Source organism: Danio rerio, chromosome 8 (assembly GCF_052040795.2).
Source record: "Danio rerio strain M-AB ecotype USA chromosome 8, GRCz13ab, whole genome shotgun sequence".
Lineage (NCBI taxonomy): Eukaryota > Metazoa > Chordata > Actinopteri > Cypriniformes > Danionidae > Danio > Danio rerio.
Genome location: NC_141028.1, coordinates 52,193,747 through 52,211,316, shown reverse-complemented (window position 1 = coordinate 52,211,316; position 17,570 = coordinate 52,193,747). Strand labels below are relative to the sequence as shown.

General features: G+C 37.6%; 3 protein-coding genes across 4 annotated transcripts in view; 1 reads left to right on the top strand and 2 right to left on the bottom strand.

Moving 5' to 3' along the window:
* Window positions 1-13,958, top strand: part of cacna1fa (calcium voltage-gated channel subunit alpha1 Fa) — a 65,850-nt gene extending 51,892 nt beyond the window's left edge. Inside the window, exons 44-48 of the mRNA XM_087265317.1 lie at window positions 584-877; window positions 5,050-5,396; window positions 5,491-5,612; window positions 5,758-6,075; window positions 13,159-13,958. Coding sequence (XP_087121443.1) covers window positions 584-877; window positions 5,050-5,396; window positions 5,491-5,612; window positions 5,758-6,075; window positions 13,159-13,368 — 1,291 coding nt within the window. The 3' untranslated portion in view covers window positions 13,369-13,958. The remainder of the gene's footprint in view (window positions 1-583; window positions 878-5,049; window positions 5,397-5,490; window positions 5,613-5,757; window positions 6,076-13,158) is intronic.
* The window catches only part of grk5l (G protein-coupled receptor kinase 5 like), a 785,510-nt gene that overhangs the window by 595,319 nt on the left and 172,621 nt on the right, over window positions 1-17,570 (bottom strand). The window lies entirely within an intron of this gene.
* The window catches only part of aebp1b (AE binding protein 1b), a 41,639-nt gene continuing 40,255 nt past the window's right edge, over window positions 16,187-17,570 (bottom strand). For both annotated transcript variants that reach the window (XM_087265376.1, XM_087265377.1), the window contains exons 21-22: window positions 16,973-17,072; window positions 16,187-16,875 (exon numbers count right to left, since the gene is read on the bottom strand). In XM_087265376.1, the coding sequence (XP_087121502.1) occupies window positions 16,343-16,875; window positions 16,973-17,072 (633 nt within the window). In that variant the 3' untranslated portion in view covers window positions 16,187-16,342. The remainder of the gene's footprint in view (window positions 16,876-16,972; window positions 17,073-17,570) is intronic.

The window sequence follows — 17,570 nt, the reverse complement described above, 5'->3', positions numbered from 1 at the left end:
TGCTATTTAAACAACGTGGCGGAAGACGGAAAAATCAAGGTTGCGTTGGTCTGAAAATAGCAACATGTCTTGGAAACACGTTTTGCGCCTTATTGCGCCAGGTCTATAATAGGGCCCTAAATGACATTGATCCCACATACTTCCTTAATATGCTTAATAACAATTACTTAATAGTTAGGGTGTTGAAAGAATGGTGCTGTGAACATTTTCTGTTAAAAGTAGGCAGACATTTAAATCTCTTCATCATACAATATATCACAGCAAAGTAGAGGGCAATACACACATTATGCAAATCTACATAAAACATACAACAGTCATTTAATAAAAGGAAGAGAAACTGGTACCGAATCCTGTTGTAAATGAAGCACGATTGATGTGATATTGTTCCAATATTGATTCGAAGGCAAATAATGCTTTATTTGTGTTATCAAAAGTCATACTTCCATGAAGAAGAATGTCCTTTCAGTTGTTTGTTGAGCAGGTATTTGTAGAACTAAGAAAAATTCCACCAAAAGTAGGAAACATGACAACAAATTTTTACCAGCTTTTTTGAGATCTAGTCATAAAATTTTTCATATTTCAGGAATGACAGCACTGGAGTTTGTGTCTATCCACCCTCCCCATCTCCGGATGTAGCCATGCAAAATGGACAAGTCACAGAAGGGGATGTCGTTCCAGGAGGACATGGAGGAGCAACTATGGGAGGAGTCATGGAAGCGGTAGTTGTCCATGGGGTAGCAACAGATGGAGTAGTCCATGGGGGATCAATCATAGGAGAAGAAGTAGTCATGGGAGGAGGAGTCACAGAATTGACATACACTGCAGACCAAGGTGGTGTGGGCAGTGGGGACCCTCAGACTGCAGTCTTACCTGAACAGTAAGTTGGAAATGTTTGATACAAATGATGTTTTTAAACGAAATCAGTTTGTTAGAATCGCAGTTTTTGGAGTTTGCAACAGCTCACCAAGGTGAAATTTCTGGAAAAAAGTTTTGCTTTGGCTCTTAAAAAACTTAAAACTACCATTGGGTCAAGACAGAGCATGTGCAGTTGAAATTAGCAAACAGATTCACACTGCCAGTTACTACCTTTAAAAGGCAGCATAACATAAGGCATACAGGCAGAGTGATAAGCCACAATACAGATAGAAACCCTTTAAATCCCGAACATATACAGATAAAGTCATAATTATTAGCCCCCCTGAATTCCCCCCAACCAATTTTTTTTTAACACATTTGTAAACATAATAGTTTTAATAACTCATTTCTAATAACTGATTTATTTTATCTTTGCCATGATGACAGTGCATAATATTTTACTACATATTTTTCAAGACACTTCTATACAGCTTAAAGTGATATTTAAAGGCTTAACTAGGTTAATTAAGGTAATCAGGCAGGTTAGGGTAATTAGGCAAGTCATTGTATAATGATGGTTTGTTCTGTAGACTATCAAAAAATATAGCTTAAAGGGGCTAATAATTTTTGTCCTTAAAATGATGTTTAAAAAAGTAATAGCTGCTTTTTAAATGAAATAAAACAAATAAGAATTTCTTCGTAAGAAAAAAAAATATTAGACAAACTGTGAAAATTTATTTGCTTTTCTAAACATCATTTGGGAAATATTTAAAAAATAAAAAATAAATAAAGGGAGGCTAATAATTCTGACTTCAACTGTAAAATAATATAGTGTAAAAACATTATGAAACATCAATATCTGTGCATTGTCCATTAAAAAGCTTATCAGACATGAAGGTAATATAAAGTCATTTAAATAATGTATAGTTTTATACATTATATTTATCTTTTAAAAATAGCTTACATTAGCAAATAAAACACAAGGTAGGCCTACTGGGCTTAAAGGGGATGCCTCTCAGACATGCCTCTCAGACATGATATATAACAATATCATTACATACATAAAACACATAATAATCACTTCAGTAATTTCAACATTTATTTAGAATTTGGATCATAGCCTAAGATGAAATTGGCTGAAATATTATGGAATATATCAAGAGTTTAGATGCAAAAGCCGCTAAACGCTACTTCCGCCAAAATGAGATAATGACATTGAGTGAACGCTTTAGGCATGTAATACACCATCAACAAATATATTTGCTTCTAATCATCTAAATGCAAGCGTCAGCCCATTCAGAAATAACAGTTTGTTGGCAAAAGCTGCTAAACGCCACTTGCCTTTGACTGCAAAAGCCACTATATCCCGAGACCCAACCAGAGAGCGGGAATCGAATCATGTTTTCAACTGATACGCCGGCCTTTATGAGGAGACTGTTTTATTCCGCTTTTGATTTTAAAAGACAGAGTTTGAACTGGATGAGACTGTCCGACTGTCAGTTAATGGCAAATGAAAAAGTCCCTTACCTCAAAACTCTGTGCATTATAAGAAAAAGAAAACACAATTTACAGTCGAAAGTGTAACATACATTCATAAAAACTTTTTGCACAGCGACGCTACTTTGAATGAGTTCAATTTACTATACATTAAACGGCAACTGCGTTTCACAAAAGACAGAGTTAAGATGCCATTCTTTTATGCCATTTGAATGCTATGAGGATAAACAAGAGACCAAGACCTTAAGTATGGTGAGAAGGAGTGAATGACAGCTTCTAATATTGTCTGAGAGGCATCCCCTTTAAGCCCAGTAGGCCTACCTTGTGTTTTATTTGCTAATGTAGGCTATTTTTAAAAGATAAATATAGTGTATAAAACTATACATTATTTAAATGACTTTATATTACCTTCACGTCTGATAAGCTTTTTAATGGACAATGCACAGATATTGATGTTTCATAATGTTTTTACACTATATTATTTTAATCTATCAAACTTAGTTTACAATGTTTGCAATGTTTACACTGCTCTACATTAAATCTAAACATAAATATTAGTAATGACAACAGATTGTAAAGATTTAATTAAAGTCAGTTTTAATGTTATTGATTAATGCAGTTACTTGACAGATTTCATTTATTCAATTTTTTCCTCTGCTTTTTCCCTGGTTTGTTACAGCGGAATGAACCGCCTCTTACTTGTCAAATTTATTTATTTTAAATTTCAGGAGGTTTGTGTAATGGGTTTTATGTTTGGTAAAATAATTTCTAATTGCATCTTTAGCGATTTTCCAACTAATTACACTGTCTTGTCCCAATCGGTGAATTTAGAGGGTTTTGCATAAAAAACACTGGTGGATTTAGCTACTTTTGACGCAAAAGAAAATCGACCTTGTTAAAAACCAAAGAATTGTCTAAAGTAACATTTTAAAAAGGGTATTTTATTTACTAGCTAATAGCTAATATCTAGCTAGGTAACTATTATCTAGCTAACTAGCTAATATCATTGCCTAAAAATGAAACTTCTGAACCTAATTATAGGAGCCTGATAGAAATGCTTTTGCATCTGAACTCTTGATATTATCCAAACCTGTTTAGCTTTATTTCTTCTAGACATCTACAGATGTTTTTAATGAAAATTATATGTTTAGTTTGCATCATTTTACTTAATATTTTGGTGAATAGTGTTTGCTTTAGTTGGAATCTCGACCCTTGACTTTTAAACATTATTAATGCTCAGCTTTATTAATGCTTTTCTTCTGTCTTTTTTTTTTTTACTGGACTAGTCTGCTGTATCAGAACAGGAGACACATTATAAACAAACAGATGGCCAACCAAAAAGTAACTCAGGGTTATACAAAAGTGGCCAACACAAAAAACACACATTCCTGATATGCGAGTTCCATCTCACACTAAATACACTACAAGTATATGATATAAAAACAGCACTATAGCATTCTAAAGAGGGTGATCGGCTTAGATTGCCATTTACCCATTTAAAAATGATTTGATGGGCTGTAGAAATGACATTGTTTTTTATCCTCTAGGGCAGTGGTTCTCAAACTTTTTTCATCAAGTACCACCTTAGGAAAAAAATTGTCTCTCCAAGTACCACCAAAATGAGCAGTATTGACATACAGTAGCGTAGTAGGCCCAGTAAAGCAGCTACAACTCTGCAAAGTTAAAAATAAATGTGGCAGATTACCTCAGAAATATAGGCTATTTGTCATATTGGCATATTATATACATAATTTTTCATAAATTTTGAAATGTGTATAGCATGTACCTGACATTTCATTCCTCCGCGTACCACTAGAAGGAAGCCTGCATACCACAGTTTGAGAACCACTGCTCTAGGGGATTCTGTCGCCATCTTGTGGATGAACAACATCAAGTCTTTGCTCTGCTCAATGACAGGCTGATAGCCACTGACGCGCTGTCTCTCAGAAGTATAAATATTTAAAATAGGCACTATCCTTATAAATAATCTGCATAGTTGCAATTTAAACAACTACATTCTCAACTAAAAAAGCCTCAAAAGTACATAATGTTGTCTATTATCCAGCAACAATATTTGTCAAACTGTAGAGTGTTCTCTCCTTGTGGCTGTATGTGGGCGTAGTAATACACAAGGGTGAAGGGTTAAGAGGCTGGACGAGTGCTGTTACTGGCAGAATATCACACGGCTATCAACCAATCAGATTCAAGAACCAGACAGAACTAATTTAAGATAAATTAATTAACTCCAGACTTTTGAAATAATAAACAATAATGTTTTCCAAAGATAGGTCTCTTCATCATCACCTCAGGTTTGCACTACTTTCTAAATATTCCATCAGCCTGTTGTCAATTATTATTATATTAATTACTAAGAACCACGGTTATAGGTAAAAATCTAATGTAACTGATGAAAATAACTTATTTCTCTTCAGTCAAGGTATTGTTCTGTAAAGATCAATAACAGCTTTACCCTGTTGACCACTAGCATGCATTATAATGCCTCATTGCACATCTAGCTATGAATTATCCATTACATACAGTATACAGTAAATATATGTGATGTACATTAACTTGACTGCACTAGTTGTTTGCAAATTCCTGGGCAAATAAGTTAACACGTGGTCATTTACATGATTTAAACATATGGAATACTTTACAAATGATCTCATATATAAATATTTGTGGTTGTTTTAACAGACAATGGTTTCCTGAGGTTCCGCCAACACAAGTTGTAGTACCTGATAGGACCACTGATTGTGTGGCTCCAGTTCAGCCCATCAACCTTAACGGCAATGGTTACCAAGGAAACATCCAAGATGCTGGCAACTACAATGGCAGTTTCCCTGGAAATGGCTACAATGGGAATGGTACCAATGGAACTGATTATCCAGGCAATCGTTGCTCCAGTAATGGTTATAGCACCAATGGCTACAATGGTAATGGTTACAATAGTAATGGATTCAATGGTAATGGATACAACAATAATGAATACAGTGGCAATGGTTTTGCTGCACGGCGAAGAATGCTTCCCCCAACACCATTAGGTAAAACTACCTATTATTTCTGCACTCCAAAAAAAATAAAAATAAAATAAAACCTGACCCTAATATTAACCTTTCTTTTCCTGTTTTATGTTAGGCCGGAAGCCAAACTTTAACATTCAGTGTTTGCGAAGGCAGGGCAGTAATGAGGATCTCCCAGTCCCTGGCACATATCATCAAAACTCCCCACCCTGCAGGGCTCGCGCTCAGATAACACAGGTATTCTCCAAAATTTTTACTCTCAAAAAATAATAATAATAATAATAAAATAATAAACGGTCAAGTTACATTTTGTCAAATATAAGATCTGTTGTAATCATACTATTGTATTTCTACTAAAAATCTTATTGACTCTGCTCAACAGACACACAACAGCTTTGACTCACGACGGAGCAGCATTTCCTCTGGGATTTCTTCAGCTTCTTGGGCTAACAACCAGGCTAGACGGGGTCGCCTCCTCTATGCGCCCCTCATTTTGGTGAACGAGGTGGGGGGCACTCAGGCAATGTGGAGTGACACCAATGGCAGCACCACTCTTCCAGCATCAGCACGTCCGGGGTGGATTGGTAGTGCAATGGCAGGTGTGCCCCAGCAGCCTCGAGCATACACTACTCTCAGGGTGCCATCGCAAAACAGCCCCGGATATATAGAGAGAGGAAGCGCTGACAGTCTTGTGGAATCGGTATGAGCTTTTTAAATGATCTTTTCTGAAAATAAATAATAGTGATCGTTTTTTTTTGTTTGTTTTTTTTTGTTTGTTTTTTAGTAATTAGGATTTTTATTTTTGTACAGTGGCCGTCTTTGAACACAGGCCAAACTAGACAATGATGTTACAATAGTAACATCCAGATAAGCCTGCCTCCACCAACCTGATTTCCCCAAGTAGGACATGTTCTAGATTAACATCTATGTTGATCCTGGAACAACAATCCAATCAGACAATGAGAATTAAGGGATACGTTTATCTATTTTGTTAACTTTAGGCTTACGGTTAGGTTTATGCACTTCCACATTATAGTTATCCAACTATTATTCTCCTATGATTTTGGGAATAATTTGCAGCTATAGTTGGGTTTAGGGGTGGGGAATAGGGATTAGGTATGGATTACATTTTTGAACAAAAATGATGTTCCATGATCAACATAGATGTTAATCCAGGATTGCATTGTTGGCAAAATCATGACGTGCTTACAACTTAGTGAAATTTAGAGTTTTACCATAGAGTAAATCGATTTTAAAAGAGACAAATGTACAAGTAACTTTTTTGTTTATGATATTTTTTCTTTTTTTGTTATGATGTTTAAAAACATTCTCTGCCAATATTTAGAGCATAAAAAGAATTAACAATACAGTATATAGTTATGTCGTTATGTTTGTTTGAAAATGTGTAATTTTACTCTTTGTTGTGATTGCCAGTGGAGTTGTCTGTAGTTTGTGGCAATCGCCAACGGGGTTTCCTATATGGGAGATTACCGCTAAAAGAACTCCAACTCCCAGAAGCGCTTGGGCTCATCAACACCTGCAACAGCTGACAATAATCCGAACACTTGCACACAGACACAGCTGCTGCTCATCTACACTAATTACGAAACTATATTACGTGTGGGCAAACTTGATCCTGGAGGGCTGATGTCCTGCACATTTTAGCTCCAACTCTGATCAAACACACCTGCTTAGGCTGCGGTCAGATTAGAGTTTGAGCATGAGATGTTCTGTCGTGCGGCACTGCGAAAAAGGGCGGGATTAAACAAGTTTATTAGACATTTAAAAAAGCAAGCGATTGCTCCATTTTAAATTTCTGTTCAGAGAGGTCATGTTTTGATCCTCAATTGGTCTCACGCAGTCAAGTGATGCGATTTCGCAGGACAAAGTTCACCAAGCTTGAACTTTGCACCGCAGCAACCTGCAAAACTTGACGCATGACCTTGCGTTTCCGATCTGACGCATTCGCATGCGTATGAATGGAAGTCTATGGGAGGATAAGCTCATTGTGACCGCAGCTTAATAGATAATTAGTGATCTTGGAGACACTGATTAGCATGCCCTGCTGAAAAATCTAGCTTAAACCAGCCTAGGCTGGTTGGCTGGTTTTAGCTGGTCGACCAGGCTGGTTTTAGAGGGGTTTTGGCCACTTCCAGGCTGGTTTCCAGCCATTTCCAGCCTGGTCTTAGCTGGTCAGGCTGGAAAATGACCAGCCAAATCCAGCTAAAACCAGCTTGACCAGCCTGGTTTAAGCTGGATATAGCTGGTTTTGGCTGGACTCCCAGCCTGGCTTGGCTGGTCAAGCTGGTTTTAGCTGGTCATCTCCCAGCCTGAGCAGCTAAGACCAAGCTGGAAATGGCTGGAAACCAGCCTGGAAGTGGCCAAAACCTCTCTAAAACCAGCCTGGTTGACCAGCTAAAACCAGCCAACCAGCTTAGGCTGGTTTAAGCTGGATTTTTCAGCAGGGTGTTCAGGTGTGTTTGATTAGAGTTGGAGCTGAACTATGCAGGACATTTTGCCCAGCCCTGATCTATATACACACCTCACCTTTATCCACACATGGCTGAGTCTGGTTTCAGTACCAACATTACTAAGAGTTTTCCTGATTGGTTTTCTCTGTGTTTTGATTCTTTGCCACCTAGTCTGACCTCTCGGTTGCATATTGACTTCGTCTTTTGAATTACCCGTATGATACTGTTTTGCTCCTGTTTATTAATCTTGCCTGTACGACCATGATTAATAAACTGCATTTGGATCCACAAGTCTGCTCTCAGCGTCTGCTTCATAACAGACTTGCGGATCCAAATGCAGTTTAATAATTATTGGAGACAACTCCACTGGCAATCACAACACTCTTGCATAACCTTTATGTAATTTTTGGGGAAGAGTTAACTTGTATAATATCTACATAAAGACTGTTTGGCACAGGCTATAAAACCTTCCCACATTTCATGAATGTTCTTTTAAAACAGCACAAAATTATGTTCATCTGAAGCTGCCGTTATAATCGTAAACATGTTTTAATGAACAAATTTCAGAAAGTTTTATTGAACAAAAAAACATTGTAAAAAACAATGTAAAAAACTAACAATGTATAAAGTTTTTGGGCTAATGTTCTAAGAACATTTTTTAAAGGCTGATTAATATTGAACATTACTGAAAGAAAAGTTGTTCTGTTACGACAGAGCAGAGTGATAGTAAAATAGTTGAGAATACTCAAATGATTTGAGGAAAGTGATTCACTCAGTTTATTTAATTAATGGGAAATTGACAACTAAATGAATTGAATTCACTGAATTCACTTAAATGTTTAATTACAGATAAATGAAATGTTTAAGTACAGGTAACTTAAAATGAGTAATAGACTAAGGGCTCTATTTTGACGGTCCATGCGCAGAGCGCAAAACGCAGAGTGCAAAACGCAGGGCGCAAATGCTTTCAGGGCGTGTCAGAACGCACTTTTGCTAATTTAAGGACAGGAAAATCGGCTTTGCGCCGCGGCGCATAATCTAAAAGGGTTGAGTTTATTTTCTTAATGAGTTATAGGTGTGTTTTGAGAATAAACCAATTAGAGTCTCATCTCCCATTCCCTTTAAGAGCCAGCTGCGTCGCGCCATAAGCGCATTCGCTATTTACAGGACGTAAAGTAAGCCTAAGTGGAAAAAATGAGCATTTCACTAGCAAACAGTTAACAGTTTTTTAACAGAAAACTGTTAAACAGTGCATCTACTGCGTGAGAATGAGAGATAATGGATATACTTTCACTTTCACTCTTGGATAGGGAAGCCTTTACGCACAGACATCAATTACTCTATAAATAAATAATTGCGTTTGTTAAGCGCAAATATTCGTTTCAAAACTATTTCTAAATTCAGTTCTAATTTCCAGCAAACGAATAAATGAATAATAATAGCAAAATGTGCTCAAAAACCTGAGTTATATCCTAAAACACATGCTGTGCCCCATATAGTCTAAAACCTGACAGGTGGGCAAATCTAAGCTTGTATTTAATAAAACAAATATAAATATGGATATAATAAATAATATTGCTAATAATAATAACATTATACAAAAGCAAATTGTTATGAATGAACTGAAAAAAGCCTCCCGAGACATAAAAGCAGTGATTTTTCATATTTATGTAGGCTAGAAAATATGTTTTGTAATATTTGAATCCTTTATATGTATATCCTATATCTATTCTTATTATATCCTATACATATATCCTTAATATTTACAGTTTTTCATATGTAAAGATATTTGCCTATTGCTCTCTTGTGCGTATTAAGCAGTGTGTAAGCGAGGCGCAACTCTGCGCCGGAGTTTAGAGCGGGTTTGTTTTGGTCTAATGAAAAATCTATTATAGTTTCTCAAAATAGCAACGCGCCAGCAGTGCGCCTCAGAACGCCTTCCTTTTTAGACCAGAACGCCTATGGGCGCACATCTGAGCGCAAATGCATTTGCTATTTAAACAGCGTAGCGCAACGCCTCAAAATGACTCTTGCGCCAAGCTGAAACTACCAAAAGACTATTGCGCTGCGCCTTGCGCCACATTGCGCTGGGTGTATGATAGGGCCCTAAACTTCCAAATTGTCAGCTTTTATATTCTTTACTTACTCCCAGCATTCATATCAAAGTTGATACTTAGCCGCACCATGTTGGTGTTTCATAACATCTAATTTTTACGAGGTGGGTCATAAGGTCAACAAGCCCCAAGCTGGAGGACCAGGACATACGAACATACACTACAAACAATTTAGCTTACCTAATTTACCTATCCCAGAGATGGGTTGTGGCTGGAAGGGCATCAGCTGCGTAAAAACTTGCTGGATAAGTTGGCGGTTTATTCCGCTGTGGCGACCCCGGATTAATAAAGGGACTAAGCCGACAAGAAAATGAATGAGGATAATTCACCTATAGCACATGCTTTTGGACTTGTAAAGAAAACTGAAGCATCTGGAGGAAACCCTCGTCAACCCAGCCGAAGCTCGAAACAGCAACCTTCTTGCTGTCAGGCGATCGTGGTACCCACTGCGCCACCATGACACCCATGCTGGTATATCAATTAAGAAAAATGTATGAGCATTTAAATATCTACTTACTAATTTGGTTCAGGTAGTGCCTCTGTCCTGCTGTGCTTCAGCAAAATTCAGCATCACAAGCAAAATGACCAACTTGTGTCATATAACATATATCGACCAATCAGCGCGGTTGTCAAGGCTGAATTTCGAGTGCAACCAATCATTTGAAACAGGCACAAGGTGAATCGTTTAAAGAAATAAAAATGTTAAGTTCAGTGAACTTAATTTATTAATTATTACCTAAATATTAATTTAAAGTTTTTTGCTGCCTAATGGGGTGTTGCGGTGGCGCAGTGGGCAGCAAAAAAGGTTGCTGTTTTGAGCCTTGGCTAGGTCAGTTGGCATTGCATGTTCTCCTTGTGTTCGCCTGGGTTTTCTCTGGGTGCTCTGGTTTCCTCCACAAGTCTAGACATGGCTTATAGGGTAATTGAATAAGCTAAGTTGGCTGTAGTGTATGTGTGTGATTGAGTGTGTATTTCCCAGTGATGGGTTGCAGATAGATGGGCATTCGCTGCGTAAAACGTGCTGGATAAGTTGCCGTTTCATTCTGCTGAGGCGACCCAAGATTAATAAAGGGACCAAGCCGAAAAGAAAATGAATGAAATAATTAACGATACTGCCTAATGAGTAAGTTAAACACACCTGTTTAGGTTTTTGATGCCAAAACTTGTCATTTAAGTAATGTCAAGTTATATTAGCTTAATATATTTAGTAATGTCAACAGCAGGGTTTACCGTGCAATTTACCTATATGGAAGTGGTTTTGAGTCTCTTTGTGCTCAGTCATATCCTTGTTAGTCTTTTTCAAAAGTTTTAGTTTGTCCCCTAATGTGGCTGGTGCAGAAAAATGGGTCATTTGAATTCTCTGTCAGACATGTACAGGGCAGTTCTTTTGTTCTGAAATGCTCTAATGGCATTGAGCAGGCTTTTGGAAGCTTATCTCTTCCAGGAAACTGCATGCTGAAAGTGCTCAGGCAACAGGCAATGTCAGATAGCTGTCTTCCAGCTTTGGCTTCTGTTTTCCTTTGCTGTCCAGGAAAGTGTGAATCTTATGAAACGACCATTTTGGTGCATCAGTAAATCACCATACTCTGTGTCAGAGTCCTACATGAGTTGTCTGAACTGTCTGTGGTTCTGTGCTGAACCTTCAGTGTTAAAACACAGTGCTGGTGATACTGGTGGCAATTTTCATAGAGCTGGTCACTCTCGTGTATTAAAGGGCCATGAAACCCCCTCGTTTCAGCAGGGTGTTTTCACACCTCTACTTTGGAAAAAGTCAGAATAGTGGGCGTGTCCAGCTCTGTTTAGGGGGGAGTGTCGGAGGAACTAAAGTGGGAGGGTGTGGGAGTGTCTATTTGGGCATGCGCGAGTTTCAGAGTCAAAATACACAGACAGGAGAAAGTGATGGTGTTTAACCTACATGGACATCTGTAGTCGAATTATTTGCCAAATTATTAAATGTTGGACTTTAACTGCAGTTTGGCTCTTTCATTCAGGGAATTCATTCATGCCCCTCGCGACAAACGCGATATTTGATTCGAGGAACTGCTGTAAGCGTGTATTTTTCATGCAATGTTTGATACCGCACGGCGAATGAGAGAAAAAAAACCTCCGCATTTCCCGGAAACTTAGATGCACACGGCAGGTAGCGTCAGAAAGCCGCGTGTGTTATTCCGGTCACTAAATGCGATAAAAACCCTACACGAGGTTAAAGTTTGGTTGTGATGCTAACGTGTTTACACTCAGTGACTGTGCAATAGTTAACTTAGTTCGATACGAGCAAACTGAATAAACAAAGAGCACTGGTCGCTCACTTACCAAATCTGTAGAGACAGGACAATCACCAGCAACTAGAGCCGCGTCTTTATGAAGAGAATACTACAAGCGAATCCAGATCTCAGCGTTTGGAGATGAGAACAGCTCTCAGGTAAACAATAATCCTCCTTAGACACGTAAGTTATTGTTGTCGAGCGTCGCGTACACTGTTAATCCACACGTGACTCCAGTTGAGCTCTCACAGAGAGAAAATGAAAACAAAACTTAACGGCAGCAAACTATAAAAGCAACACTTCACGCTTGTTTTGCCAACACAACGTGGCGTCTCTGTCGTAAAAACACTGTGACACTAATGAATATTAATGAAGTTGCACAATAGAGCGCGCTGATTGGTTTGAACCAAGCCTTACTCATGCATTAATGCATCTCACTGTAAGACGTAATAAGACACACTCTGGCACAGACGCCTAGACTGCACGCTGGAATACAACGCTATTATGTCATGACCGTGACGCAGCTTCAAAAATTCGTTTCAAACCGGAAGTACGAATTTGCTTGAATTACCGCAAAAACAACCAATTTACACTTTTTAGTGAAATATATGTGTCCTAATAGTGTTTATAGCAGTGTGGGACACATATACGACTGTCAACAGCTCAAAAAATGTGTTTTGGTGTTTCGTGACCCTTTAACAGATGTTTTTAATCCACCTCATTATGGTGGAACTTTATCATTTTAATTTTTTTATTTATTAGGTTGGAAAACAATTCTAATAATATTGCCTTAAACTGTATGTATAAAAAGGCCTAGGCAAATTTTTTGTCATCCTTTTTTTCCTCAAATTGTCTAAGATCAAAAATAGGACCGTCTCTGTGCAACATCTGGTCTGACATTTGTTTTGTCTTGTGGTTTTTCCCTGTCTTTTAGATCCTGATTTCTGAAGGCTTGGGTCTATATGCCAAAGACCGCAAATTTGTTGACTTCGCAAAACGGGAGATTGCAGATGCCTGTCAAATGACTGTTGATGAAATGGAGAACGCCGCAACTGACCTTTTATGTAGAGGAAGGGCAGGGCAACCAACCGGACGCTTCGATGAGGATCTGTCTGATGAGATGAACTGTGTGATCTCGTACTAAATGAGCTTCAGTTTGATGCACAGGGAAGAAGTAAATTGTGAGTGTGATGTCATCAAAAACATTGATTTATTCATTTACTGAGCTCAGTTTGAAAGATGTAGTAATAGTTATATTCATTTCGAACAATAGACATGAGGAACATGTGATAACCACATAAACCCCAATAGTTCATTTTCTTTTTTTATGGAAAAAAACTTTGGGAAAATATGAGATGATGCCAATGTTGGGTATGTATACAACACTTTCATATATTATATGTATGTTAATTATTACCTTACAGAGGAAAAAACACATTTGCTTCGGATGTGGTCAAATGTTAAAATGAAGCAGATGGTTTTGGATTATTTGTTAATGTGAAACATTACCATTACAAAATACATGATATGATATAATATGATAATATATATTAAAGCATGTTTTCCTATTGATATATGCTACATAGCCACTATATGGGCATTACTTTGAATATTACTTTGTACATAACATCTTTGACCAGTTTTCCGTTCTGATTGTAAAACGGAAATATTTTCTGTGCAGCTGCTTTGAAACAATATTTATTGTAAAAAAATAAACTTAAAAGTTTAATAGAATTTGTCTGTGCACATATTTGAAATTGGTTTGTGGAAGCCCTCTGTTGTTTGCTGTTTGGTAAATTTGCAGCCACCATATTTGTAGGCATGACAAAAGACATTTTTATTCATTTTTTAGATATAATCAAACTCTAACAGGCTAGGCAATCTGAATAATGTTGGCAGACATACAATCTTTATTTTGCTCTAAATAAACTACTGTATTTTAATATATACAGCTGTATATGATGTATACAGCACATGTGCTGTACACAGCTCATAACCAGGAGTAAGGAAGTAAATGTTATTTTTAATATTTAACAGTATTTACTTTTTGCATTTAGTTATACTCTAAACTGTATGATTAATTAACTGACAACATTATTATTTTTACAATGTCATATGCGTTTTCTTCTGCTTTTCCATCATCAGGTGTTAAACATGTCAATGCCTTCGTTTCCTTTTTTTTTTTTTTTTCTCCCCGTACACCAGGGATGTCCAAACTCGGTCCTTGAGGGCCGGTGGCCTGCAAAGTTTAGTTCCAACCCTAATCAGACACACCTGAGTTAGCTAATCAAGCTCTTTCTAGGCTTTCTAGAAACATCCATTCAGGTGTTAAGGGAAGTGGATTTAAAATCTGTAGGACACCGGCCCTCTAGGACTGAGTTTTGACACCCTTGTACTAGGCAGTTTAGAAACACCTTTGCAGGTGTGTTGAAGCAAGTTGGAGCTAAAATCTGCTGGACATCGGCCCTCCAGGACTGAGTTTGGACACCCCTGCCGTACCCTCTAAAGATGCTAGCATAAATTAATAAATAAAATAAATAAATAAAACAAATAAATGGATATGTATATAGATGGTGCTAGTAGATGGTGACAGTAGATGGTGCTTATAGAATGTCACTTGTAACCTCTATGCACAAAGCACTACCTTTTAAATCTTATCTTATGTGCTGTGTTATAAAGTTAATACTACTTTTCCAAGATGGTCAGTTCCCATCATATTCATATTAATATAATTCATTCATACTTAAATTCATTTAATTTCCCTAAGCATTCAGTTGAAAACGTGGCACTGGCTTTCAACATATTTTCACACAAAGCAAAATACACTACATGCTTCTAATGCTACACGCTAGACAGTTGCCATCATTACAGGCCACATACTATAGAGTGATTCTACCTCTTGTACTTTCTGACTACTGAAACTTATGGTGACTTATGTACAATCTTGAACATAAAAAAGAAAATCAAACACAGAGTCTAAAACCCTTCTGCATTAGGAACTACTTTCTTCCGCCATTCATTCACATCTGCAGCTGACGTCAGAACAGCAGAAGCCGTTACTAATTCAGCAACGTTACTTTAGAGCTAGTATTTAAATGATTCTGTATAGCGTAAATTGAAGCGGCGCTTCTGGTGTGTGACCCCCCTAAGCAAATTTTGCTCATATTTTAAGATTATAAGGTTGAACGTGACATGAGTGCCATCCGTCTACAGAGATTTCTCACCAGACTGCCGTTGTGTTTGCGATAAGGAGGGACAAGGCTGAATCCAGCTTCTTATTCACAGCTTCTTATTGACTCTATTCGGTCTACCTTAAAAACCACGAGGCTTCCGCTTTTCAGCTATTTATTCGCGCTCAAGAGAACACGCTGAGCAAGGGCTTATTACGCGGTTCTAGTGCCATCTTGTGGATGAACAACGTCAATCGACAAATGAACTCAGAAATTGTAAATATTTTAAAAGAGGCACTGTTCTTGCAAATAAACTGCATAATTGCAATCTAAACAACTACATTCTCGCCTAAAAAGCCTCAAAAGTATATTTTATTGTCTAACCGCAGTAATATTTGTCAAACTGTAGTGTCTGCTTGTTGCTGGCTGTATGTGGGCGGAGTAATACACAAAGGGTAAAGAGGCTGTACGGATGCTATTACTTATATATATCAGGGCTATCAGTCAATCAGTTTCGAGATCCAGACAGAACTGTTGTATGTATGTATATATATATATATATGTATATATATATGTATGTATGTCTACTACTAATACTAAAAAATCTACTCAAGTTTAGCAACAAAATATGTATAGTAAGTCGCCAGGGAATGTAGAATTTGATTAGTTATTTGTCACTTTCATTCCAATCTAAGTTTGCAGACTTTTCATAAAACTTTGGTGACCCCAAATGGAAATTTTGACCTCCAGTTAGCGAAATAGTGCTGTAATGCAAAACAACAACAGTGAGAATATGAATATAAGAATTTATTAAGTGAAAAGAAACTTTTGCACAAATCACTGAACCTGATAAAAATCTCCCCATACACTTGCCTTACACTGTTTAGGTGAGAGAAAGAAATGGTCAAATACAATCGTCAGAGCAAAACATTCATTTGGAGTTTGCTCTTAGTAATCATTTATATTGTAGTTGTAGTTGTAGTCCAGTGTATCTGTCAACTCAATTTCTTCATGAGGGGTTGTATTCTCTTCAAAGATTTCTGGCAAGGAGTCATACCAGACGGTTGTAGTCTCTGCGGTAGTTGGAAGTGAAGTGGTAGTCACAGTTGTAGTTGGTATGATTTTTTGGGCCAGAAGCCTTTGTTGACGTAAACGACGAATTCTCATTAGTCGTAATCGACGGAGACGAGCCCTGCTCATATCTCCACTATTACTGACAGGAATTTGGTTACTGCTGTGTGAATAATGTCGCACACCGTTCCTGCTGCCACTGCTCAGCAACCGGATTGGTTTATTGCCATGAAGAGCCATGATCTGTTTGATGCGGTCCCAGTTTGACTTGTTCAGGTCAAAGTTGCAGAGAGTGGCACCAGGGTCAAACCCTACCACACACAGACGGGTGAATGGAGAGTAGCCTTCTGCACGGGCTGTTACCCGGTACTCACCAGGGTTTAGAAGTCGCCAGTAATCTCCAGCTTCACCTATGTGTAAAACATTTAGTATTTCATCAAGTATTTATAAAAGCGCCTTTGTACTCTACAAGCATTACAATGTAGAGAACTACAGAACATAACTTACCAGTCTTAACATCATGATTGACTCCCTCCACAGACACAGTGGCATTGGTAATAGGGTTGCCTTCATTATCCCTCACAACTCCCTTAATACCCCGATGAACCTGGAACATTCATAAAAAAGTTGCATCAGGCAGGGATGAAATACTTGAGTTTGAGGAAGACCAGACAAGTTTATTTAAAGGAATAGCCCGAGAGGTAGGGCATGCTTTGGTTCTGTATGCATCACCTTTATCAAGCTTGCGTTTCCACTGCCAAAAGGGTACCCTTTTGGTGGGCAAGGTGTTCGTCAGAAAGTTTCAGACGATGTCATTTTTACTTGAGTAAATGTCACAGTAAAGCCGTAAGGGTCGTTCACATATCATATGAGAAGCTCTTCTCACAAAACAGATGCTTTATAGACATAAACACTTATAAATGTTAAAACTGTTAAGTACTGTATAAATGTTCATTACTAACCTTTCTATGAACATAATTTGATTATAACTGCAGATCAATGAGTGTGAAATTCTGCGATTATATAAAATAAATAAATAAATAAATAAATGCAACATATATGAACACATTACAGTCTCCGATATGTTATCAATTACAGAAAAACT